General features: G+C 41.3%; 1 protein-coding gene across 1 annotated transcript; it reads left to right on the plus strand.

The window, feature by feature from the left end:
• Nucleotides 1-767: 767 nt before the first annotated feature.
• On the plus strand, nucleotides 768-25,403 carry PON1 (paraoxonase 1). Its single transcript, XM_069462095.1, has 9 exons — nucleotides 768-904; nucleotides 5,595-5,665; nucleotides 7,545-7,600; nucleotides 9,455-9,623; nucleotides 11,879-12,005; nucleotides 15,563-15,763; nucleotides 16,806-16,887; nucleotides 20,538-20,666; nucleotides 24,371-25,403. Exons 1-9 carry the CDS (start codon nucleotides 831-833, stop codon nucleotides 24,527-24,529), a joined length of 1,068 nt encoding a protein of 355 aa, XP_069318196.1. The 5' UTR covers nucleotides 768-830; the 3' UTR covers nucleotides 24,530-25,403.

Consider the following 25,403-nt stretch of genomic DNA (forward strand, 5'->3'; position numbering starts at 1 on the left):
TGGATATTGCAGAAGAGAGAAATTGTAATTTGGACCAAAAGGGAGAAGGAAAGGGACCCAGAGCAAAAGAAGGGGCTGGCCTTTAGCCAAGCCGGAAACACTTCATTCCTAGTAACAGTGGAGAAGAGGGGCAGGGTTGGACAGAGGCACCGCCTTTGGATCTTCGCTCAGGAGTCCCCTTACCACTGAGGCCTTCCCTGACTGCTGGTTCTTAAACAGCGAGCACTCCCGATCTCCCTCCCTTGCTTTGTTTTTTTCCACATGAGGAAATGAGTGCACTGGGGAATGATGTACTTGCGTGAGCTGTAAGGTCAGAAGTGGTAGCATGGTGAGAACTGTTAGATCTTGGGGTTCCTACCACAGTCCTCTTTTCCTCGTTTTTTTTGGCTGGGTCACCATGATCAAGTTACTGATCCCTCTGAGACACAAGGATTAGGACCTTGTTGGCACAAACTGAACACTCACCAAGGCTAGGCTGTCCTTTCTCACGGCTATTTCCTTCAGCTTGCTTGATCACCCCTCCCTGACCGAACTAGGCACCTGTTCTCCATGTTCTCTCTTTTTAAAGTCTGAGGGAGCCAAATGAGGCGCCTGGCTCCAGGCGCGCAGCTCCCAGCCGGGAGCAGGGACGGGGAGCCCGCGCGGTCCGGTCGGTGCACCTGCCGCCTGCAGCCCTGAGAGTCGCCCTGAAAGTCGCGAGCCAGGAGGGCGGGGCGGGGCGGGCCAATCCCAGGGCGGCCCAAGTGGGGCTCCGGCTCCGGCTCCGGGGCAGGCGGGCTCTTCTAGCCCTGGATGCCTGCGCCCTGTCCTCCGTCCGACTGTCCCACGCCATGGCGAAGCTGCTTGTGCTCACCGTCCTGGGGATAGGAGTGGCACTCTTCAGGGACCACCGGTCTTCTTACCAGTAAGTTTGGTTGTGCGGCAGCCCCCGTCCCTCCCACTGCCCCTGCCAACTCCCACCCTCCACCCTCACCCCAGAAAGTAGGGTCCAGGCTCTTAGAAAATCTACAGGCAGGTGCTGGATGCACCTCTCGCAGGGGTTTCACAAATGTTTGGCCAACTCTGATGTGCCACTTGCAAACCTACCCTTGCTCATGGTCTGTGAGATGGGTAAGGAATTGTCAGCGGTATGAGTGGCCAGGTTGTCAACATACGCAAGCTCATTTTTATGAAGATCTGTGTCCTTTGGGTACAGATTCACTTCTCAATCTGGCTAAAACAAACAAACAAAAAATCAACTCCAAATAACCAAGGTGGGAGAGTCCCCTGATAATTGTGTGAATTAGGGAAGGGAATCCACACTCCTTCTCCGCCTTGACTTTCTGGTCCTGTGCAAACCTTCCTGGCTTGAAGATTCTCAGTTTGAGACCATGCTGACAGCGACAAAAAACCCGAGTGTGGACAAGAGCAGGTGTGAGCTAATGCACACTGCGGTGGGCCTCCCGGCTCCAGTGGGGGCGGATCCAGGAAAGAAGGAACCCTGTAGGCGGCATTTGATGTCCTGGGTTCTGGGTCTGGTCTTTGCGTATGGAATCCGACAAATGACTTTACATCTCTAAACCTTAGCTGCTTCAGTAAATTGGAATCGGTAATACACACTCATAGGAAACAACTAACACCATGCCTGGGTCACAGTTATTAGTAAATGTTAGTTCCCTGCTTCCCTTTAAAGTATTTAATAAACTTTTAGGTGCTATAAAAGGGGGAAAAGTGTTTTAAGAATGTATCAGAAGTTTCATGGTAAGTTTTTCCAGAAGTTCAAAGGGTAGATAATCATCCTAGTCTCTAAGGCTTAGTCAATAGTTATCTTATTTACTCTGAAGTGAAACATTAATAAAATTAAATTGAACATTTTTTATTTTTTAAAAAAAATTCTATAATCTTACGGGCTAATTAGAAGCTTATTTTCAGATAGGTTTCCATAAATTATTGTGGATTTTTTTTATTGTTAATTTTGAAATCACAAAGTGTTAGAAAAAAGAAGCAGTTAGTGATTTTGGCTTTTAAATCATGTAAAAATTACAGTTTGTGAGTTTTCATTAATCATAGCACTATTTGCCACCAAAGGAGATTATACAGAGAGATGTATATTAATAGAGGATGGGTGCAGGACCTCCTGGAGTAGCCCAGATGGGGGACAGAAGGGAAATTGCACTCACTGTTGGAAGCCCCTAAAACCTCGCTACTCCACAAGTGTTACCTAGGAACTCACTGAACACGCAGAATCTCAGGCCCCACCCCACATTTCTGATTGCATCTTGTTTAACATTATTTAACAAACTCCCCAGGGGACGTGTATGTTCCTTTCTAAAGGACATTCAAATCCTGCCATTGCTTACGTTAGAACCAGATCAAGAGATCCTGGAGGATCATTAAATGACCTTTATTTTCATTTTGGAGATAAAGCACCTGAGTCCCAGAGAAGATCATGAATCTACGCAAGGGAGAGAAGGAAAGAGATTATGTCCTGAGGCCTGCACCAGGAGCAAGCCAAATCCCCAGAGTGAATACGGTCTTTTTCTTCCCAGAGAGGCTGTCCCCATGGGGGGTTTGCAGGAAGTCATACAGGCCTGGGCTGGAGGGAACTAGTGGGAACATTCAAGGGATGCATGGAGGGATGTCCTGAGCTCCCAAAGTGGAAGCAGCACAGAGAAGAAGCTGAGAGAACTCCCCCGGACCAAGAGTCTCCCGCCCTTCTTCATAGTCAGCTGCATGTGGCCGTGCGGAGGATGTGCTGCACAAATCCAGGGACCACCTTGGACATCGCCCCTGCAGCTGTGGAGTGTTGCAGCGCTGCATCTGTATGGCAACTTCCCCGTTCCTAAATTGTGAATTGTAACGGTTATGAAAAAGAGCCCAGCACCTCACCCTTTCTCTCTTGCTTCCTCTCTCACCATGTGATCTCTGCACACACTGTCTCCCCTTTTGCCGTGAGTGGAAGCAGCCTGGGACCCTCACCAGATGCAGGTGCCCAATCTTGAACTTTCCTGCCATCCAAACTCATGAGCCAAATAAACCTTTTTTCTTTACAAATTATCTAGCCTCAGATATTTCTTTTTAGCAACACAAATATGACTAAGACAAGTTCACTGCCAAAGGTTGTGTGATTTCTGGACAGAGTTCAGAGGCTGTGTGTCAGGGACATATTTCAGACATTGAACTTTATCTCTTAGACCTGGAACATTTAGACCTAATCAATCCCTTGGCAAGATATTTCCTGATAATTTGAAAATAACGTAGAAAAATATGAATCGGATCATAATAATGTAGGTGGATTAGTCTTCAGGTGCTTCTTCCAGCTTTTAAGCAGTGTTATCTGTATATTTTGCCTGGTTAGAGGACTGAATGCAAGCTTCGCGTTCATGCTTGAGCTCCAATCCCAGCTCAGCCATTTCATAATTTTGTGGTCTTGGAAAGCTACTTAGTCTTAGTCATGTGTAATATAGGGGAAATAACACCTTGGGGAGATGCATAAGGATTAAATGAGGAAATATAGAGTATGTGAACTGTAGTAGCAATGATTATCCTGTTGAGATATGACTTGTTTGGGCCACAAATTGGAACCCAAAGCAACTGGGTGCTGACTTAATGCCTCCTTGCTTACCCTGGGCTCCTTTTAACTGTGATTTTTCTACCTTTTTCAGGTTAGAGTTCATCTTCCAGGAGAGAGGAGCCTGAATTAGAATAGGAGCCAAACAGCTCTGCCTTTCTCTGTCCTCTGTGAACCCATTACATTTAATGAATCTTGTGAACCTCTGTGAACCCATCACATTTAATGAACCTTATTCTTCCCATGTGGTTTTGAGTCTAAGAAAAGCTAATTTGGCTATCCTTGGCGTTTTTCACAAGTCTTGACCCATTCAGCAATGTCACATCCTTGAATCTCTTTCATGCCACTCGTTGCATTGCCCTTGGTTATGACCTTCACCCCTAACATCTTGTACCTGTCCTTTGAGTCCCTTGGGGCATTCTGTGAATACTCACCACACTTCCCCTAGACTGGAGTTTTTCCAAATGGTGGGTAACAAAATCAATTTAGTAGATTATTATCAATATTTTAAAATAAATGGAACACAATTGAATAGAAAAATTAAACATGTATCACCTAGATGAGGGTGAATAATGTTTTGTGAACCTTGTTTCAGATGTGGATGTGTACATGTGTGCATGGTGTGTGTTTGTACCATGGAAAATGCTTTTCCTAATCTGAGTCTAAGTCTGAACAGTTTGTAAACCACTGCTCTATCACTTCGTGTATTTCTTTACCGGGAACTTTTGTGATTATGTCAGATTTCCATTTTTGAGATACGTTTCAGTTTCTCAGGTCCTGGGGCAGATTCCAACTTTCCTTTGAAGGCTTCTTTCTACGGTCATGTCTATCAGTCAAGGCACCATAACCTCCTGGCAGGCCAAGCCTTCCACATCTAATCATTCATCTCTGTATCTCTGGTGCCTAGACTGTTGCTTCTATACTCTGGTTGACCATCAAGACAAACTGTGGTGCTTTTGCAAAGCAGGTAAGTGGACTCCATTCCTAGCTTCTTAGGTCAGACTTTCTTAGAGGGTGGAATTGCCAGCCAAGGGCATGATAGTAGAAACATACAAAATTTTCTCTAAAAGTCTGAATGAAAGATCAACTGCCCCCAAATTCCTATCACTTTATACCATGTCAGTAAGAATTTTTTCCAGTGTCCATTCTCCTCTAGCCCATCCTTCTCCTTCTGTGAGAGCAAATTATCAGTAGGGCAAGTTATGAATTTCTCAGCCTCTCTGTAGCCAAATAAGATTTCTAGGGAATTCTTGAATAATTATCACAACTTGCTATGACTGTATTGTATCACTAGTTATCAAAAAAAAAGTTAACGTTTAAATCTCTTGGCTGTGCTCATGTTGTGGTCTGTTTCTTTCAAATGCCTCATCCATAGATTTGCTCTGCTCAGGCAGCGTGCTAGAACTTCACATCCGTTCATTTTATCTTTGCCCTTTACGCAGACATTGCCCACGATGTTTATGAACTCATATTTAGTAAGTTGCTCATGTGTGTGTGTGTGTGTGTGTGCACTTGTGTGTGTGAAATACCTTTTTATAGGCGGGTCTGGGGTATGATTTTTTGAAGTTACAAATCCTCTAAACATACTTGCATTTTTCAAGTACTACCTTCAAAAGCAGATGCCCCATCCAGGCTGTGGAAGCAGACTGGGCAGATGGGTAGGAGGCTCATCTGTCAGCAACCCTAAAACATCAGTGGAATAAACTGAAACCATATTGCCATTTCACCCAACTTTCCACATAGGAGTCCTTTCACAAATGATGAAATAGTTCCTGCTCCTGCCAAAGTGCACAGAGCACTGGACTGAACACTTTGTATCCTTTTTGTGTGTCCATCTACCTCCACTAAATAAATACTAGCTGTGCCCAGAGGACTCCACTTGGCTTGCTCTGGCCTTACCTGGTAGAATCACAGGTGCCAGGAACCACTAACTCGGGTTGAACAAAGTACAATTAAGGAGAACTTTTGTGGGCTGCTTACCTTTGCAATGTAATTATAATTTCTGAACAGTTTGATGTATGTTTTATTTCTTTCTCCCCCACAGAACACGGTTTAATGCTTTCCGAGAAGTAAAACCAGTGGAACTTCCTAACTGTAATTTAGTTAAAGGCATTGGTATGTATGTAAAAGGAAGAAGTGTCTCATTTGAATTTGCCATATTATCTTGCTATTTATTTGATTAATGTACCTGTTTAACTTTGTCCAAAAATAAAACTTTAAACATAGGAGGGTATTTATTATAGAGTCAGTAGTAATTACAAATACCATGTTGTTTGACGTTCAACTTCATCAACGTATTGCCAAGGTGTTGGAGGTTTTAATTGTTTATTTTTGTTTGGTCAATAGAGCAAAAATAATAGAATAATGTTTGATTTCATGGTAATCTAACCTGAGGAAATGGCAGGAGATGGAAGGAAGTGAGACATAAAACAATCAGTAAAGGATAAAGTTTTTTTTTTTAAAAAGAACTCTCGCAGGGCCGGGAGCGGTGGCTCACGCCTGTAATCCTAGCACTCTGGGAGGCCGAGGCGGGAGGACGTCTGGAGGTCAGGAGTTCGAGACCAGCTCTGAGCAAGGGGGAGACCCTGTCTCTACTAAAAATAGAAAGAAATTATCTGGACAGCTAAAATTATATATATAGAAAAAAATTAGCCGGGCACGGTGGCACATGCCTGTAGTACCAGCTACTCGGGAGGCTGAGGCAGAAGGATTGCTTAAGCCCAGGAGTCTGAGGTTGCTGTGAGCTTGACGCCATGGCACTCTAGCCTGGGCAACAGAGCAAGACTCTGTCTCAAAAAAAAAAAAAAAAAAAAAAACCTCTCACAGGCCTCTGTAATTACCACAAGGCTTCTCTTCATGCATCTCTCTTTTAATATCAGAAAGGAAAAATTTTTCCCAGAAGTTCTCAGCAGATTTCCCCTTAGATCTCATTAGTCAGAGCTGGAGGACAGGCTGGAGCCCTAGCTGCAAAGGAAGCTGGGAAAGTAATTATTGGGCCTCCACCTTGGGAGACCAGCCCTGTCAGCCAAGCTAAAAGGACAGGGGACTCACAGCTGGTAAGCCCTCAGCAGGGAGTGTCCCAGGGCTCAACTCCCCATCTGGTTTCAACCAACCAGCTTTGTTATTTGAGGACAACTTATCTGAGCTCCATGCTTTTGTTATATTTTGAGTGTTTTTTGGTTTTTTTTAGAATTATTTATCTCAGTTGACTAAAGTTCAGAAGGCTAGACCAGAAGACTTAGTTAATATTATACTTGTTTAGCTATCTTATGGTACAATATTTCTTCTAGAAAAATATGATATTGATATCAAGTATCACTGGGTATTTGAAAAACATACATCTCCACCAAGAGTATAAATAAAAAATCAGGTAGTTCATTTGTCTCTAGATTAATTGCAATTTTAAAAATTCACAAGCACTTAAAGTATAACTATTATATCATAACTTGAAGATAGTGATATTTTACTGATATTTATAATTGATAATAAAGCCATGTTCTTGCTCATCTAAAAATGTATCCCCATTTTAAATCAAGCATTTGGAATTTGCTTATATTTCTGATATGGTTTTCAAAGGGTTTAATTGGTTTGGAAGTATTAACTATCAATATATATTTGTAGTTTACTCTGTATCTTTAGAAAAACAGCAAGCTTTTAAAATAATCATATCTTTTGTACATTTTGTTGAATTTTCATGAACTTTATATAAGAGGATTCAGGCTGTGAGGATAAAGTTCTAGTCCATCAATTTAAAACAAATACATTAAGTGTAAATTTTAATTACACCTAATGATCTTAATATGTTTTTAATTTCCATAAAATCACATTAATCAATTTGAATGAATAAATGGGAGAATGAATATTCTGAACCTATCAAAGAAGAGCTAATATATAGTCCCCCTTTCAAGTGAGGAGAGATGAAGTAATGGATCATCAGCTTCCCGCAATATATTAATATGAAACAATCTGTACTGTCTATTCTCTTTTCTGGCAGAACATGGCTCTGAAGACTTGGAGATACTGACTAATGGACTGGCTTTCATTAGCTCTGTGAGTGTTTTCTTTCACTTACTGTGTTTTAGAACATTTTCTAGGACTGGCAGTTTAAGTCCTTCACTTAGGCCTTCTGTATACCAATGCCCACTTTCAAATGAAATGAGTAGTCATATGATTCAATTATAACACTATGCACTAGTGTTATAATTATGATCCTATGTGTTCTATGCATATCTGTGTTCTTGTGTCTATGCTGAATTTTTTATGTGACCTTCCATTGTAGCAATTCATCTGTGAGCTCAATGCATTCAAGAATGGCTTCTCATTCAACTGTCTATCCCTTGAAGCACTTAACTGTTGTACTCAAATATTTGCTGAATTAAGTGTATGTTTATGTAGATTCCCTTACAAGTCATTTCAGTTGTTACCTTTTTTTACACTTTTAAATAAATCCTTTAATTTAAAAATTGTTGATAGGTCATCCTACAATTTCCAAGCCTTGAAGAGAAAATCCACCATTTTTGTTGAAACTCACCTGCATGTAGATCACTATAGTAGGTGAGATAGCTCAAAACAAGAGAAGTCAACCATCTGGCCTAGGGATCATAACATAACAAAGTCATCTAGCCATTTGTATTTTTTCTTTTTTGTTGTTGTTTTTGGTTTTTTTTAAGACAGAGTCTCACTCTGTTGCCTGGGCTAGAGTGCTGTGGCATCAGCCTAGCTCACAGCAACCTCAAACTCTTGGGCTGAAGCAATCCTTCTGCCTCAGCCTCCCGAGTAGCTGGGACTACAGGCATGTGCCACCATGCCTGGATAATTTTTTTTCTATATACATTTTTAGCTGTCCAGATAATTTCTTTCTATTTTTAGTAGAGACAGGGTCTTGCTCTTGCTCAGGCTGATCTCGAACTCCTGACCTCGGCCTCCCAGAGTGCTAGGATTACAAGCGTGAGCTACCGTGCCCAGCCTCATCTAGCCATTTAAAAACCTCTGCTACCTATTCTAATTTATTTAGTACAGTTTTCTCTTAGGAAAATGGAGGACTAGTCATCCTCTAAAGCTGTGTCTTGCAAACCTTTTTAAAGCAGCAAAATCACATATGGGTCTCCAATATATAAAACAACAGTTTTGTTGTTGTTCCGATTGAAGGAGGAGTAGTTCCTTGGCCCCACTGGACTTTTTCTAAGCCTCTGTCCCTGAGATTCTTCCAAGGACCTGCCAGGGAACTGTTTAAAAACCATAACCAATGTTCTGTTTGTATTCCTTGCTTATATTGTTAAAGATTATTAATAATTGCCCGTTTGGTCTGCTCTTCTTTTTTTTTTTTTTTTTTTTTTTGAGATAGGGTCCACTTTATCACCCTTGGCAGAAAGCAGTGGCATCATCATAGCTCAATGCAACCTCAAACTCCTGGGCTCAAGCGATCCTCCTGCCTCAGCCTCCTGAGTAGCTGGGACTATAGGCGCTCACCACCATGTCTGGCCTATTTTTCTATTTTTAGTAGAGACGAGGCCTTGCTCTTGCTTAGGCTGGTTTTGAACTCCTGAGCTCAAGCAATCCTCCCACCTCGGCCTTCCAGAGTGCTAGGATTACAGGCATGAGCCACCGTGCCCAGCCTGCTCTTCCATTTTTGATCTTTCTCAAAGGTTGGAAGTTGTGGCTTGGTTCACGTATGACTTTGCTGCAGGGGATGGAAGAGTTTATGTGGGGTGGCCTGGTGGAGCACGTGGCTTCCAGAGTCCCCTGGGGACCATTGCACAAGCCAGTTAAGAGGCTTCCCATGTGGCCCTGTGGCCAGTCCTGTGGTTCAGAGCAGACAGTGTAAACCCATGTACTATCCACCACCTCCATCAGCATTTGAAGTATTTGTAATGTGCCTGCTTTTTCTCCTTCATGTTTTATAAGGGATTCAAATATCCTGGAATAAAGAGTTTTGAACCTGATAAGCCTGGAAAAATACTTCTGATGGACCTGAATGAAAAACATCCAACAGTGTTGGAATTGGAGATCACTGGAAGTAACTTTGATTTATCTTCATTTAACCCTCATGGGATTAGCACATTCACAGATGAAGGTAACAGCATTTACTGTTTAAACAAAACCATGTTTTTTAAAAAAAAAAAAAACAGAAAAAGCATGCCAATGAATGAATTTTTTTTTTCTGATCCAACCAAAGCATAATCATGAATAATGTTCTTATTCTGGGTTTTAAATTTACCCCCTATGTTAATTAAATATAATATTAAAACCACTTAAATACTCAAGAATGCTAAAATATTTAAGATTTGTAAAGAACCTAATTTTGTAAAATACTAACATTCACATTATCCTTATAATTACTATAATAATAATATTCAGACCTAATCATTAAAAGTTTTCTATTTTAAGCAATTTTAAAGGTTCAGGCATTTCCAGAAAGAGATTTTTCTAACCTAAGGCGTCTGCTACCAATGGATCCAGTGACAGAAAGTCACCACGGTCAGCTCTTTCCTGGCCCCATCACCTCAATGCCTCCCTCTTCCTGTGTTCTGTGTTCAACCTGCTTCTCCACATTGTGATACTTTTCAACAAAACTTGTTGTTCCCATCCTTTCAGCCTTCAGCCTATTTCTTCTCCTCTATTGCTGTCATTTCTTTGTTTGCGATGTTAATTCTAAGCCCCTGTTGCACACAGAAGCACCTGGGATTTTAAAAAGACTCAATGCCCAGCCCCTAGCCCCAGAGATTTCAATTCAGTTGGTCTGAGGGAGGCCTGGTGGCAGTACTTGTTAAAAGTTGTCCAGGTGATAAAAATGTAAGGCTGGGGTTTAGAACTGTGCCTATACCTGTTGCCTGCATTTTGCCAGAAGACAATCCCTCATTCAGTCCTTTTTTTGGACTTTCCCCACGTGGGTAGCTAAAATTGCTGCCTTGAAAGTCATCAGTGATGCCCTTATTAGAAAACCTCCTCTCTCTTCCCTTCCTCCCTCTCCTTCCTTTCTCCCTTCACCTCATTTTCTCCTTCACAAAACTAGCTCTTCCCTGATATTGCAACATGCTTATCTGTTCTGGTTCTGATCCTGCTGCAGGTTTTCTCCCCCGTTCATTGTTTTGTCACTCATTGCCAATTCTCTGAGCATGCCCCCAAAGGTTCCATGTTTTACTTTCTCTTTATTTTCTCTATTTCAGAAATTTCAGACCAGTGTCATGGTGTCTGCTTTCTAGGAGGACATCCCCAAATATGGGGTATAATTATTCTTTTTTTCATTAGCCCTTCACTTCCATTACTGGAGGTTCTTACTATACAGATGCTTCTATCTGGGTTCCTCTCCTACAGCCACTTTAAATGCAAAATATTGAAAAATGATTTTCCATCCTTTCATCTTCCCACATGTGACTTTTACATATCCCTTGCAATGGTCTCTCCATCTGTGCACCCATTCATCACTTTGCATGCCTTCTTCCCTCAGCCTGGAATGCTCTTTCCTCAGATGGCCACATAGTTTGCTCTCTTATTTCATGTAGATCTTTGCTCTAACATCCCCTCATTAGAGAGAACATCCGTGACTTCCATGAAGAAAACATCTCATTACTCTCTATATCTTGCATTGTTTCTTTGTAGCATTTAACACCAACTAGGATAAACACTGGTTTGTTGAATGGGTTAATGAAAAGCATCTTAGCTGGCTTCTCTGTTCATATCTCCTCAGTTGAACCTGCTAAGCTTTGCATTATTTCCTTTAAATACCAATTTGATCTGTCAGTGATTTCCAAAGACTTCCTGCTTCTTAAGGAAAAGACCATAATCTAACTTCACTCACCAACTCTGATCACACCTTCTTGACCACTTAGACTAGTCTCCTTCATGTCCCCAAATCCCACTGCCTCACAGAAGCTATTTCTATTTGCTACTATCTTTCACAAGTGCTTCTTATGGAATTTATCATCTTACACAGTATAAATTATACCTGAGCACAACTTCTCCTATTGGGACTTCCCACATCTTTTAACCTTTTTATCTCAACTCTGCATTTCTGGGAGACCATTTGAACTAGAAATCTTAACAAGCTCTTTAGAATTTTAGTGACAGTGATGCTCATTCTTAAGTTGAGGGTTTTTTCCCCCAGTGGAGTTTTGAGTTTTTAGAGACTGTCACTGGTTCTTCCTTGAGCCACTTTTCTTTGGAAAAGAAGCAATCACAAATGCTTCTCTCTACAAAGAGATGAAAATATTCCATCTGCCTGACATCCTAAGTACTAGCTGGAGGTGGGTTGAAATTACTTTTTGGAGAGAGGGCTGACAGCTGAGAGCTCAGTTAATGTTTCAATTTTTGTTTTTAATCTCCTCTCAGATAATGCCGTGTACCTGCTGGTGGTGAACCATCCGAATTTCAAGACCACAGTAGAGCTGTTTAAATTTCAAGAAGAAGAAAAATCACTTTTGCATCTGAAAACCATCAGACACAAACTTCTGCCTAAGTACTGAACTATATCATATTTCTATTAATATTTTCCTTTAATAGCACTGGCGTTCTAGTGTTTCCTTTTGGCCAGGGTGGGTATGGCTGTTCAGCTTTCCTTTCTAATGACTGCAAACTCCTCCAGTGTCCTTCTGCAGAACATTTTGAGGACTCAAGCCCTTCAGAGAAGGCCCATTCTCTTTGCCCTCATTTACCAGGCTGGTTGAATGCTGGCTCCCGGCTTCTGGCCTCAGAATCTCTATTCAAGCTTTTACTAAAGAAAACAAAACAAAACAAAAAACAAAAACTCTGCTCTTCTTCAAAACCAGAGTTAGTATTTCAAAGCCAAACAGGCTTCATAGACAAACTCCACAGCTTGAGCTAATTTATTTATTTTCATTTTTATTTCAAAAAACATAATTGTAGATGTTTCTGTGAATTAGGAACACTTATCTAACAGACTATCCAAAATCTAGTGCATCTAAGACGTCTCTTCCTGTACTACCTCCACCCTTTTTGGTTGCATTTAGGTAAAAGCAGATCTGTGGTAACACTCAGCTCCATTCTAGGCTCCTTGACCATATAACATATGGAGAAAGAAAACACCCAAGGATCCCCAATCTCAGTTAACCCAAAGTAAAGTCAACTTCCCTGCTTGCTCCCTGCGAAGATTTGGCTTATGAATCTAGAGATGGATTTAGGACAGCAACCTGACACTGTCTTCCAAAACAATCTTTTTTTTTTTTTTTTTTTTTAGACAGAGTCTCACTCTGTTGCCTGGGCTAGAGTGCCGTGGTATCAGCCTAGCTCACAGCAACCTCAAACTCCTGGGCTCAAGCAATCCTCCTGCCTCAGCCTCCAGAGTCGCTGGGACTACAGGCATGCGCCACCATGCCCAGCTAATTTTATATATATATATATATATTTTTAGTTGTCCAGATAATTTATTTCTATTTTTCAGTAGAGACAGGGTCTCACTCTTGCTCAGGCTGGTCTCGAACTCTTGACCTCGAGCAATCCTCCCGCCTCGGCCTCCCAGAGTGCTAGGATTACAGGCGTGAGCCACCATGCCCGGCCCAAAACAATCTTTACCTCCTAATTATTATGAAGTTCTAGAATCCCAACCTCTATTTGTATAATTTATGTAGCACAGTTGACTGCCTCCGCATTTGTAAATCCAGACTTGTACTCTTCGCAGGTGCCTAGCGAAGTGCTTGGCACGCAGTGTGCACTCTGTGTTATCAGTGCTCCTTCCTCTCCTTTCTTACCTGGTGCTTTGAAGATGAGGAAACTGAGATTGTGGCGAAATTGAGGCCAACTGGGAACTACAGCCCAGGTCTTCTTCTTCACCCCTAGGATGGATGAAAATTCAGAGAACAGCTCTTGGTGGAAGAGTTTATTCATGTATTCATTCAACAAATGTATTTTGGGGAGAGAATGAGGTCACTGAGTGTTTGGAGAATGGGAAGAATACCAAGATCTAAAGTAGGGAAAAGTGCGTAGAATGAAGAAGCTGGGCTAAGAATGATAATAGTAGTAACAATAACAACTTAATGAGCTTTACCTATAAGTCAGGTGCTGCACTAACCAATTTAAACAAATTATTTCTTGACTTCTGTCTTCATTGTGTTTTATTATTATATCCATTGTAGTTTTAAAAAGAAATTGAGACTGGAGATTTGTTAAATTGGCCCAGATGACCCCATCAGTAAATGGAATGGCTGGAATTCTAATCCCGGTAGCTTAAGTCCAGAGTTTGTGCTCCACACCACTACTAAATAGTGAAAACTGATTTTGCTTTGCCATTTCATCTTGGAAATTCTCCATTTTGTCCACTTTCCTGGGGTTGGAGGATTTTCTTTCTGGGCCAGTTGCAAAATATTGGTCTTTGGCAGCATAGAACAAGACTGAAAGTAACCGCCACAGTTAAGTAGAATTCTGCTCTCTGAACCCAAGGATTAGCCATGCGTATTTTTTGCTTTGGATTTTATGGTTGTTAATAACATTAATGTGCCCATTCCTAAATTTATTATAATTTAAGCCTGTCATTATAATAATATCGCAACTATTGTTAGTGGTCATTTACTGTGTGCTAGGCATGATGCCAAAGCCTTTACGTTAATTATTCCTTTTTATTCTTACCTCAGCCTTTCAAGGTATAGAGAGAAAACTGAGGTTCAGAGAAGAGGTTCAAAGTTTAATGACATGCTGTGGCCCCACATTGTGACGATAGCAAGCAGTGTCAGTATTCAAATGGAGTCCATCAGATTTCAAAGCTATTACTCTAAACCATTCATTCCACTCTGCTCTTTTCTATGAAGAACAGAGAAACAACAGTAATGCATGTTAATTTCAGAAATTTAGTTTCAAAAAAGAGAAAGTAAAGCCAACTTGCAGATTTATGTCTGGAGTCTGTCCAGACTAATCCTAAATTCCTAGACATTTTTTCATGTGGTGAGAGGGACCACCACTGATTGAGGATTTATTGAGTGGCAGGCTCCCTGCACAGCACACACCAGGCATCGTCTCATTGTCATTCCCACCGCAAATCCACAAATTAAGATTCTGACCCTTAGTCTTCTACTAACGAGCTATGTGACTTTGGGAAAATTATTTAACCTCTTTTTACAGGAGAGAAAACTGAGGCTTTGCACGCTTGTCTAACTTGCCCAAGAGCTCAGAACTGCATCAGAGCTGAAGCCCTTGCCATTACGCCCTCTGCAATAGAACAGAGATCATTTTCTCCAAGACCATGGCCCTGGGGAACTTCTGTCACCTCAATCAGCAAAGAATAACTCACTTATATGTTCACTATTGTACCTATTAAAGCAGAAAAATAGGCTCATATATCTTAACATTTTCAGTAACAGAGAGAGAATCCTAATCAGGAAGAAAAAAAGCCGTATCATACGTTTCTGATCATTCTTGTTCCCGGACATTTTATTCCGTTTAGAATCACAAAACCTTAAGTCTGGAGGATAGACCAGTCCATCATCCTCCTTTCACAGATAAAGAAACGGAGACCCCGACATGTGAAAGGATTGATTTTCCCTAGATCACACAGTTAATAGCAGCCGAGCTTTAACTAAAATACAAGGCTCCAGGCTGCCCGTTCAGTGTTTTTTCTGTTGCCTTATGATGCCTGGGACTTATAGGGAGTCAGTTCTATGTGAGCACAGATACATTTTGCCCTGATAATGATTTCTGCCCTAATTTAAAGCCCACTGAATTATAGTATATCTACACACACACACACACACACACACACACATAAACACACGCACATGCACACACACACACACATACCCCCCATAACACTACTTTTAAGGAGCCAGCTAATAGGACTTTTATGTTACAGTGCTATAATAACCTCTTAGGATTTCTTAGACCAGTTATTGTCTTTGAGGATTGTCTTGGTAGTACTGATGTCATATTAATTCTGTGCCATTACAGCCAGAGTGAAGGCTCTGTCCCATATCTTGATTTTAGGAATAGACAGTCATGATGACAATGCATAATCCTATCACGTTCAATACCTTCACCTGTATGTATTATGCATGTATGTTTTAATTGCAGTGTGAATGATATTGTCGCTGTGGGACCTGAGCACTTTTATGCCACAAATGATCACTATTTTGTCGACCCCTACTTACGCTCCTGGGAGTTATATTTGGGTTTATCTTGGTCCTTCGTTGTTTACTATACTCCAGATGAAGCTAGAGTGGTGGCAGAAGGATTTGATTTTGCTAATGGAATCAACGTTTCACCTGATGGCAAGTATGGAAACTCTTTAAGATGTAACGGATTTACTCAGATTCTCATGAGATGTCTTTAGGAACACATTCCTTTCCTAAGTCATGTTGTACATTTTAACATGTTATCCTAGTGAGATGAAATTAGGAAAAAATGTAAAATATCTTAATTTTTCAGGGGGTAAAAGTTATCAAATCAAAAATTTTTATTTTGTGAAGGCATAGTGGTTTCACTTTCTTTTGGGGGGAAAAGTACATTTCAAAAGGGGAAGATGTGATAAAGATTTAGTATTATTAAGTAGCTTTGTTTTGAGGGAAGATTTTTGAGTGTATAATGAGATTAATAGCATGCAGGTGTATATACCAATAGTGCTGATTTATGACAAGATAAGGCGCTTGCCCCTAAATGTAAATCAAGGCACTGCTTCCTTCGTCAAGAAGGTCTTACTATGAAATAAAAAGTCAGGTTAACTAAGCAGTGTGCTTAGTGATGTAGTTGACTTCTGGTATTATTTAGGGGTGGCCCTACAACAAACAACTTACGGGCCAGTACTGGTCTGGGGACCGCACTTTGGGTGGCATCAGTGCATACATAAGTCTGTATATCCATCCATTCATATCCTCCCTCATCTAGTGTCATCAAGGACTTCAGAGAGTTAGTGACATATATTTAGAAAAAGCAACATGAACAGCTTTCACCTATTCATAGGATCTCCTGGTCTTCAAAAAGAGGAGATAATTAAGCAGTAATTTCTCTTTTTCTTTTGAGATGCACAGTGCTTAGACCACCCACAGATCTAGTATGTGGTGTGTGGTGTTGCACACATACTTCCATACTGATCAGGGACAACTAGGGTTCCCCCTTCAGAAATAACTTTTCAGAGATTAAACCCCTCTGTGCACTGTAAACTCACTGAATTCTTTCAGAATTTAGTGTACTTTGAGATGGGTTTCATTTCCCAGTTCCTCAGCAAAGTTCTTCCCTAGGAAGAGTTATTACAACTTCACTGTAACCTTTTGAATTGCATTACTTCAAGTACTTTGATGTAGCTCTTTCTTCTTTGAAGGTATGTCTATATAGCTGAATTGCTGGCTCATAAGATTCATGTGTATGAAAAGCATGCTAATTGGACTTTAACTCCATTGAAGGTAAGATGTATTAACACTATAAGTTTGCAGAGTGATAATTAGATTCTAATTGATTTGTGAAATTAAATGTGAGGAAAAAAGGATTGTCTAATTGGAGTGGGTGAGAACCAATTTTTCACTGCTTTATTAAGAGTCATCAGCCTGGTTATGTGTTTGCTGTTCACTTTGACTCAACTGCAGAGTGAACAGCAAACCACACATTTCACCTATGAAACTTTGATTCTTTCTGCTCTAGTCAATTTTAAGCTTGGTGATGTGTTTCCAGATCCTCCCTCCCTTCCTCCCTATCTTCCTCCCTTTTTTCCTTCCCCTCTTCCACCCTTCCTCCCTCCTTTTTCTCTCTCTCTTTTCCCTCCATGTTGATAGAATAGCCAAGAAATAGTCTCAACATGTATTTAACACAGAACTGCTCTCCACAATACGTGTAAAGCCCACGTGCTCAGGGTGGCTGCTGTGGTATCTGGCCACCATCACCCCTCTGCCTTTTTCTCCAGCCATTGCACCCCTGCCCAGCCTCTCCTGCCTCTCCTGCCTCTGGGTGTTCCTGGGGCTCCCCAGGCATGGCCCTGCCTCAGTGAGGCCTTCCCTCACCACCTAATCTCAACTCAAAGCTCTGCCCCCCACACCCCACATATTTCCTGTCTCCTTTATGGCTCTATTTTTCCTTTCAGCATGTATTACCAACATACTATACATTTTATTTTTCATCTTTGTTATCTGACTCCTCCGCTAGGGTGTAAGCTCCACAAGGACAAGTTTTCTTTTGTATTTGTTCCTGGAACAGTCCTCAACAGCTAGTCGGCACTCTTGACAAATACTTGTTAAATTGCGTGGCGGGGTTGGGCGTGCTTCAGGGGTTCCTCTTCTTCTCCCGCAAGTTCCGGTCCAGTCTGAAGGTTTGGGTTAAAAACACGAAGGAGGGGGAAGAGAGACTAAGAACAAAGAGGAACATAATGAAGGCAGCCCCCCACCGTGGAAAAACAACAAGACAGTGCTCTCCTGCCATCCCCGCCCACAGCAGGAAGCACTGTCCCTCCCAATTGAATGACTGTTCCCATCAGCACATCTGAGCTACTGTCATGAGGGGCTCCACTCAGAGAAAATTATCTTGAAGCAACATCAAATGTAACATTGTGTTTGACATTAAAAAGCATTGGCAGGGAGTTTGGTATTAGCTGAAGTAAAATGGAATTTCACAAACTCATACTGGCTGAGGGAATAAAAACAAACTGTGGTTTTAACAAGTGATGCTTCCGTAAATTGAAAGTTAAAGAATTTTATAAGAATAGAACCCGGTTCAATATACATTCGGGACAGAACGCTGGGGCTCTGCTCCCACCAAGGCAAGATTTGGAAGGTGAGGCTTAGTTCAGGTTTGGGTCCCAGTCCTGGCAACAGGTCATGCCTGTCTCCCATCATAACAACTCAGTAGAGGCTACGTCTCAACTAGAATTTTATTCTTTCTTTTGAAGGATAGTATTAACTAATACCACTTAATTAATTCCTGGGAGTGCCAAGTAATTTGATGAAGTAGCTGAGGCTAATCTTATAATTTGTGATGAGATATGGATGGGTTTATGTTCTGCCAAAATATGGTTATAAACATAGAATGGAGTATTTTTCAACCTTAAAAAGGAATGAAGTTCTGATACATGCTACAACATGGACGAACCTTGAAAATATTGTGCCAAATGAAATAAGCCAGACACAAAAAGACAAATACTGCATGATTCCACTTACATGAAGACCCTAGAATAGGCAAATAAACTTATAGGAACAGAAGATAGCATGGTGGTTACCAGGGACTCGGGGGAAGAGGAATAGGGAGTTATTGGTTAATGGGTGCAGGGTTTATGCTTGGGATGATTAAAGGTTCTGGAGATAGATAGTGCTGATGGTTGCACAACATTGTGAATGTACTTAATGCCACTGAGTTGTACACTTAAAAATAGTTAAATGACAAACTTTATGTTGTATACATTTTACTGCAATAAAAAATAATTGTCCTCCCTCCAAAAAAGATCCCAAGACTTAGCTAATAGATTAGCCACACTTTGATGAATTTCAATTCTTTAAAAATTGGGATATTTGCTAACAGAGAATACAATTTTTCTCAAAAAGAATAATTTATTAAGTTGCCCTGCTTAAGGAATACAAAACTTTCCACTTGGATCTGTGGGAGGGTGAGATGTGATACACACGTGCCTTGCAGTGAGTCAGCGTGGCTACGAATTACTTATTTGCAAGGCAAGAGTTCGTTTCTGGACTCAGAACAGGCTTCCTGCTGGACCATCAGCTCTTCCTCTGCAGGCACGGTGTCTGCCGGGTACTCAGCATTCTCTGGGTGCTGAGCTCTTGCAGAGCACACGTAGGAGCTCAATAATTGCGTGTTGAAGGGATGGGACCTCAGGCTTCCATGTCCTTCTCCCACTCCCACCCCCAACTGTCAGCTTAGTGGGTTTCATCCGCTATGGCTGTACCCTTTCCAAAGATAATAGCAGAGCGCTGAGACAAACATGTTCCTCATTTAAAGAAATGAATGCATCAGAGCAGCGTGCTGACTCCGGGATGGATGCGGGCGAGGGGTGGGGAGGGGAGGGGATGGAGGAAACCTGGAGCTGATTCTGACCAGGGGGTGCGTGCTCAGCTGCCTCCTTCGGCTACCTTGCCTGTTTCCAGGGCAAGAAGGAGTGATGGTTCTGCAGGAAGGTGAGATGAGGCTCTGCCTTGACGCTTGAGCCCTCTAATCCCTCGTGGGCCTGCGAGGGCAGCTCTCATTTTGAGTAGGAAGCGCGGGGCAGCGTCCCTCGATGCAGCTGCCCGCCCACGCTCTGGCCTTTGCAGGGAGTCACCACCAGTTATTTACAGGGTCTCTGGGCACTAAGGTACCTGGTGGATATTGTTTCTCCGGCTGAGAGTTACAGGTGAACAAATAGATGGGATTTCTCCCCGGTAGACAGCAGCCAAGATGATGAATGGTGGAATTAAGAATCATGGGTATTATTTATGATCCTACTACAAAGCCTCGACAGCAATCTGTGCAGTCATCACACGCTTGCAACTTATATTTAGAGAATAAACAGCAGAAGAGCAGGGAGTTAAATAACATCAGGAAGCGAAAGAACAAACTTTTGTCAACTCCAAGGCAAAAATTAGACCCCGGGTGATCATTTCTTCTAGGGCTGCACAGCCTATGATTAGCCAGTAAAGAGTCCCCATTCATTGATGTTCTCATCAGAAATTAATCTGCATTTCCTTGTTGTTTTTTGAATGCTTATAAAAATATCATTTGCACATGCCATTTTAGAAGGAACTGTTTTATGCTGTACTTAAAACTTTTTTTTTTTTCAGCTTTAGGTTCATGCACAGATGTGAGTCCAAATGATTTCATCTGACTTTTAACAGTCTTTTTTGGCTTTCTGTATCTTCATCCTACCCCAGCTGTCCTGGAAACTGACAAAATGCTAGCAGAGATGGAAGGCCAGAGGAATTTTTTTGAGCCCTATTGAAATGGGACAGAATCGTTGTGTCCCTGGAAACGGCAGTGTGGTGACCAAGGACTACAGGATAGTTTTGTCTGACCTATTGATCCATCGCAATTGTGTTTAACTTTCTGTCTTTTCTTCTCTCCTTGTTTTTAATCTTGGAAGTCCCTCGACTTTGACACACTGGTGGATAACATATCCGTGGATCCAGTGACAGGGGACCTTTGGGTTGGATGCCATCCCAATGGCATGAGAATCTTCTATTATGACTCAGAGAATCCTCCTGCATCTGAGGTTAGTTTAAAAAATGAACTTGATCGGTGACTTTATTCCCAGCTACTATTTATTAGTTGAAAACATAATTCTCAATCATATGTGCAAATAAAAGGGAGGGCATGGGTAGATGGTCCACATGATCAGGATAAAGAGGGCTTTTGGAGGTGTTTTAGTCAGAGTCTAGGCAGGAAACAGATGGCACATTTAAATTGGTAGTTTGAGGGGAGTTTAATAGAGGGATTCTACGCAAAGGTATGGGCAGAGTGAGGGCAAAGCAACAGAGGATAATGCAGTACTCGGTGCTGGCCAGCGGGGCAGGAAATGGCTACCACAAGCCAGAACAAGGAGACAGTGGTGTGTGGAGAGGGTTGTCTGAGAGGAACCTGGCCTCTGGTTGAGACAGGTAGCCAACTAGCAGCAACCTCATAGGGAGGAAGCCTGGAGAGTAAATACCCCGCCTCCCTCTCAGTCTTCCCATCCTTGCTGCTGCTGCTGCTGGCAGCAGAGAGCCAAGGGAGCCACTTCAAAGGAGGCTTCTGTTCAAGTCGGCAGAGGGGAGAGCCGGCCTGGAGGGCCAGGGTGAGGAGACCCGGCACTGCACAGGGGTCCATGTCTTTATTTCAATAGTGAGTTTCTCTAACTTGGGAATCCACACCCTTTTAAAAAACATATGCCTCACTGCTATGGTTTAATCATTTGTGTGTCACCTGGCTTTCTGTTGAAATCCCACTCCCTGTGTGTCAATATATGGACAAATCAGTGCAATGGACCAGTCCTAGAGCACATTTTGTGATGTAGGCATGTGGGTCTAGCCTCTCTAGAGCTCCCCTGCAGAATGGGGAGATGAATTACTTGCTGGGATTATTTTGGCTTAGAAGATCTCTTCTTCCATCTTAGTCATAATACTCAAACACTCCCGTTTTGGTCCACGGTCTTTATTCAGTGAACCATTTTGGCAGTGCAAATAAGGATTTGGTTTTCTTTCTTTTTATTATTTCAGAATATGACAGGGGTACAAACATTTTGGTTCCATAAACTGCTTTTGTACGATTTGAGTCAAAGTGTGCCCATCCCCCAGATAGTGTGCATTGTATCCATTAGGCGTGAATTTACCTATCCCCTCCTCCCTCCTCCCACCTGCTTGATTTCCGATGAATGTTATTTCCCATATGTGCACATTAGTGTTGCTTGATTAATTCCAATTTAATGGTGAGTACATGTGCTGTTTGTTTTTCCATTCTTGTGGTACTTCACTTAGAAGAATATGCTCCAGTTCCATCCAGGTTAATACAAGAGGTATTAGTTCACCATTTTGTTTATGGCTGAGTATACTCCATGGTATACATATACCACATTTTATTAATCCACTCATGCATTTATGGGCACTTGAGTTGTTTCCACATCTTTGCAATTGTGAATTGTGCTGCTATAAACATTTGAGTGTAGATATCTTGAAACCCGCTTTGCTACAGGCATTTGAACATTTACTATGACTTACGGGGTATTTTCTATTTTGAGTTTTCAGTATGTACTAATTAGACTTGTTATTTACATCAAATACATGGTATCATTTTGACATATTTGTCTACTGCTGTGTTTTTAAAGCTTAGTTTTGAGACTCAGTCTCACCCACTCAACAGAAAAAAGCCCATATCTTTTGCATTAAAAAAATCAAATATATATTTCCCATAACATTATGGTTCTCGTACATTTTTATCTCTAGGCTTACAGGAACAATTGTGATCATGTGTAATGACAATCCTTTGTGCTTTTTGCTAGTTTTTAGCAATTAGTATTGCTGCATGGTATGTTTAATAGAATTGAAGAGATGTATGCCGTGGAGTATTATTCACTATTAGAACTGAGCAGAATGTTGGATTCTAATTTGTTCTTGCTTGTTAGCTCATTTGGTGAACTTGGATCATTTGCCATAGCATGAACTTGGTTTGTCGTTCTGGAAAAAAAATACTTCTTTCTAATGATGGATCTGCTAAGGAATAGCAAAAAGTAGTAACAATTCATTATCTAATGCTCTGCCCCATAGAAGAGTGATTTAGTTTTATTAACAAGAAGCTTAGTTAAGCCAAGGTGCACCATCAACTATTTCCCTGTAAGTAACTACTACATGTTAATGCTATGGCAATTTCCTAAGACATCTGTCTTTGGTACCAGCTGTTTTTAAAGAGGTCATTTTTTTTTTTAATTTCAGCATATTATGGGGGTACAAATGTTTAGGTTACGTATATTGCCCTTGCCCCACCTGAGTCAGAGCTTCAGGTGTGTCCATCCCCCAGATGGTGCGCACCACACCTATTAGATGTGTATATACCCATCCCCTCCTCCCCACTCTCACCTGCCCAACACCCAGTGAATGTTATTAGTATACGTGCACTTAAGTGTTGATCAGTTAATACCAGTTTGATGGTGAGTACATGTGGTGGTTGTTTTTCCATTCTTGTGATACTTCACTTAGTAGAATGGGTTCCAGCTTTATCCACGATAATACAAGAGGTGCTAGATCACCATTGTTTTTGTGACTGAGTAGAACTCCATGGTATACATATACCGCATTTTATTAATCCACTCATGTATTGATGGACACTTGAGTTATTTCCACATCTTTTCAATTGTGAATTGTGCTGCTATAAACATTCGAGCGCAGATGTTTTTGTTTTTTTTTTATAGAATGTCTTTTGTTCTTTTGGGTAGATGCCCAGTAATGGGATTGCTGGATCAGATGTAGCTCTTTGAGGTATCTACATATTACTTTCCACATAGGTGGTACTAGTTTGCAGTCCCACCAGCAGTGTATGAGTGTTCGTTTTGAATATTCCTATTGCCCCTTTTATATCCATGCACTGGCCTTCCTACTCTGCCACATTTGGTGTTTTTGTGATGTAGGTATCCTGTTTTCAAGTCACTGTTTTTTATCATAAAGGCTTAGTAATAGAAAGTTAGAGTTCAGAGGGAATCTGGAGATAATCTAGTCCCACTCGTCTCATTCTACAGGTGAGAAACAAATGGTAAGTGGAAGATCCAGGTTGGGACTCAGGTCTCCTGCCTCAGTTCAGTGTAGTGCTCTTTATATTAGATTGAATCATATGAAATTGCTATTTTTGTCAGCCAGAATGACTAAATATTGGCTGTTTCTTATGGTCAGCTTACCACGATCCTACAATGTTGCTAATGATACAATCAAATTTCTCAACTAAGTGAAGGAAACTGAACTCATAAAATCTTACACATTTAGAGATGAGACCTTAAGTTCAGAAGAATGGACGAGTGTGGTATAGAGATATGGGATTTTGGGAGGCCATACTTTTTTCTTTGATTACTTGCATTTAAAAACGAGGAAATAAGTGTAAACATCCAAATTCCTGGTTTATCTGAAAATACACAAAAAATGACCTTGATTACAATATGGCAACAATTTGGCTGTTGCTGAGTGACAGCTTCCCCTCTGCCTTGACTACAATCCCACTTACATTTCCTACCCGGCCCTTGTAGGTCTGTGTGCTCTCTATCTCTGTTGACGACCACATAATCAAAACCCATCAATTCACAAATGAGGAAACAGGTGTGTTCAATGTAATTTTGGGTCAAAATATCATTTATCTAATTACATGAGATAATATGGCTTCTCACGGAGAAAGGACCCTATGCTTAAAGTTGTCTTTCGTGACTTTTAAAAACATGTTAACTTATCGTTATTTCTTTCATAGGTGCTTCGAGTCCAGAACATTTTAACAGAAGAACCCAAAGTGACAGTGGTTTACGCAGACAATGGCACAGTGTTGCAAGGCAGCACAGTGGCCTCAGTGTACAAGGGGAAACTCCTGGTTGGCACTGTGTTCCACAAGGCTCTTTACTGTGAGCTCTAACAGGCCAATTTGCACCCAGGCCATGGAAACTCTGAGCCCATCATTTCAACCACTTGCCACATTCTAAGTGTCTTAGTGATCTCAGCTGAACAATGAATGTGGACCCTAAATTTGGACATCATGAGGCATCAAAGTGCTGTTTAACTGGCTTTTATGAAGAATGTGATATCAAATCAGTTTTGGAATACTTGAAAACTTCATTTACCAATAAAAATCTTTCTCATTAAAATGGGTAGATTTGTTACACCGTCAGGTCTTAAATAACTGCATGTGACCCCAAAAGTACTTTCCCTAAAACTTAGTGTTCCCTGAAAGCACATGATTGTATTGCTGCCTTGCCAGGTCTTGCTGAGAAGACAGACAAGACAGGATTAGCTCACATGTCCTCAGGGCTCCACTCAGTGCCCATGCAGAAAACTAGATGTGCACTACCAGGTTACCCCTAAGCCTCAGGCATATTTTTTATGTGCAGCTGTTAGGCATACGGGCACAGTCAGACTTACTTCCATTTTCCCCTTCTAGATATGACTTTCTCAGTAAATATTCACCTAAATTACCCCAACTCTCTAATTTTTACTCTTGCATTTTCAATTCTCCTGTAGCAATGGAACGTAGGAAAATCTTAAAATTCTTGGAAGTGTTGTCACACCTGAAAATTATGAGTGTCTGTTTTCTTGGCACAAATTGTACATTGTAGTTTCTTTGGCCTGGTTAAAGGAGGAAGTTTGTTTGCTTCAATGATTAGATACATAATAAAGCCCACAAATTGATTCAGGCAAAGCTAAGTGTCCCCAAAGACTGTATTGTTGTTGAGGTGGTGGTGCTGGGGTGTTTTTCGTTGTTGTTGTTGTTTTCCCCCATTCTAACTTTCTAT

Source organism: Eulemur rufifrons, chromosome 29 (genome assembly GCF_041146395.1).
Source record: "Eulemur rufifrons isolate Redbay chromosome 29, OSU_ERuf_1, whole genome shotgun sequence".
NCBI lineage: Eukaryota > Metazoa > Chordata > Mammalia > Primates > Lemuridae > Eulemur > Eulemur rufifrons.

Coding starts and splice junctions, on each gene's coding strand:
- PON1 (XM_069462095.1), top strand. CDS start 831: ATGGCGAAGCTGCTTGTGCTCACCGTCCTGGGGATAGGAGTGGCACTC. Junction 905..5,594: donor GACCACCGGTCTTCTTACCA/GTAAGTTTGGTT, acceptor TCTCCCCCACAG/AACACGGTTTAATGCTTTCC. Junction 16,888..20,537: donor GGACTTTAACTCCATTGAAG/GTAAGATGTATT, acceptor TAATCTTGGAAG/TCCCTCGACTTTGACACACT.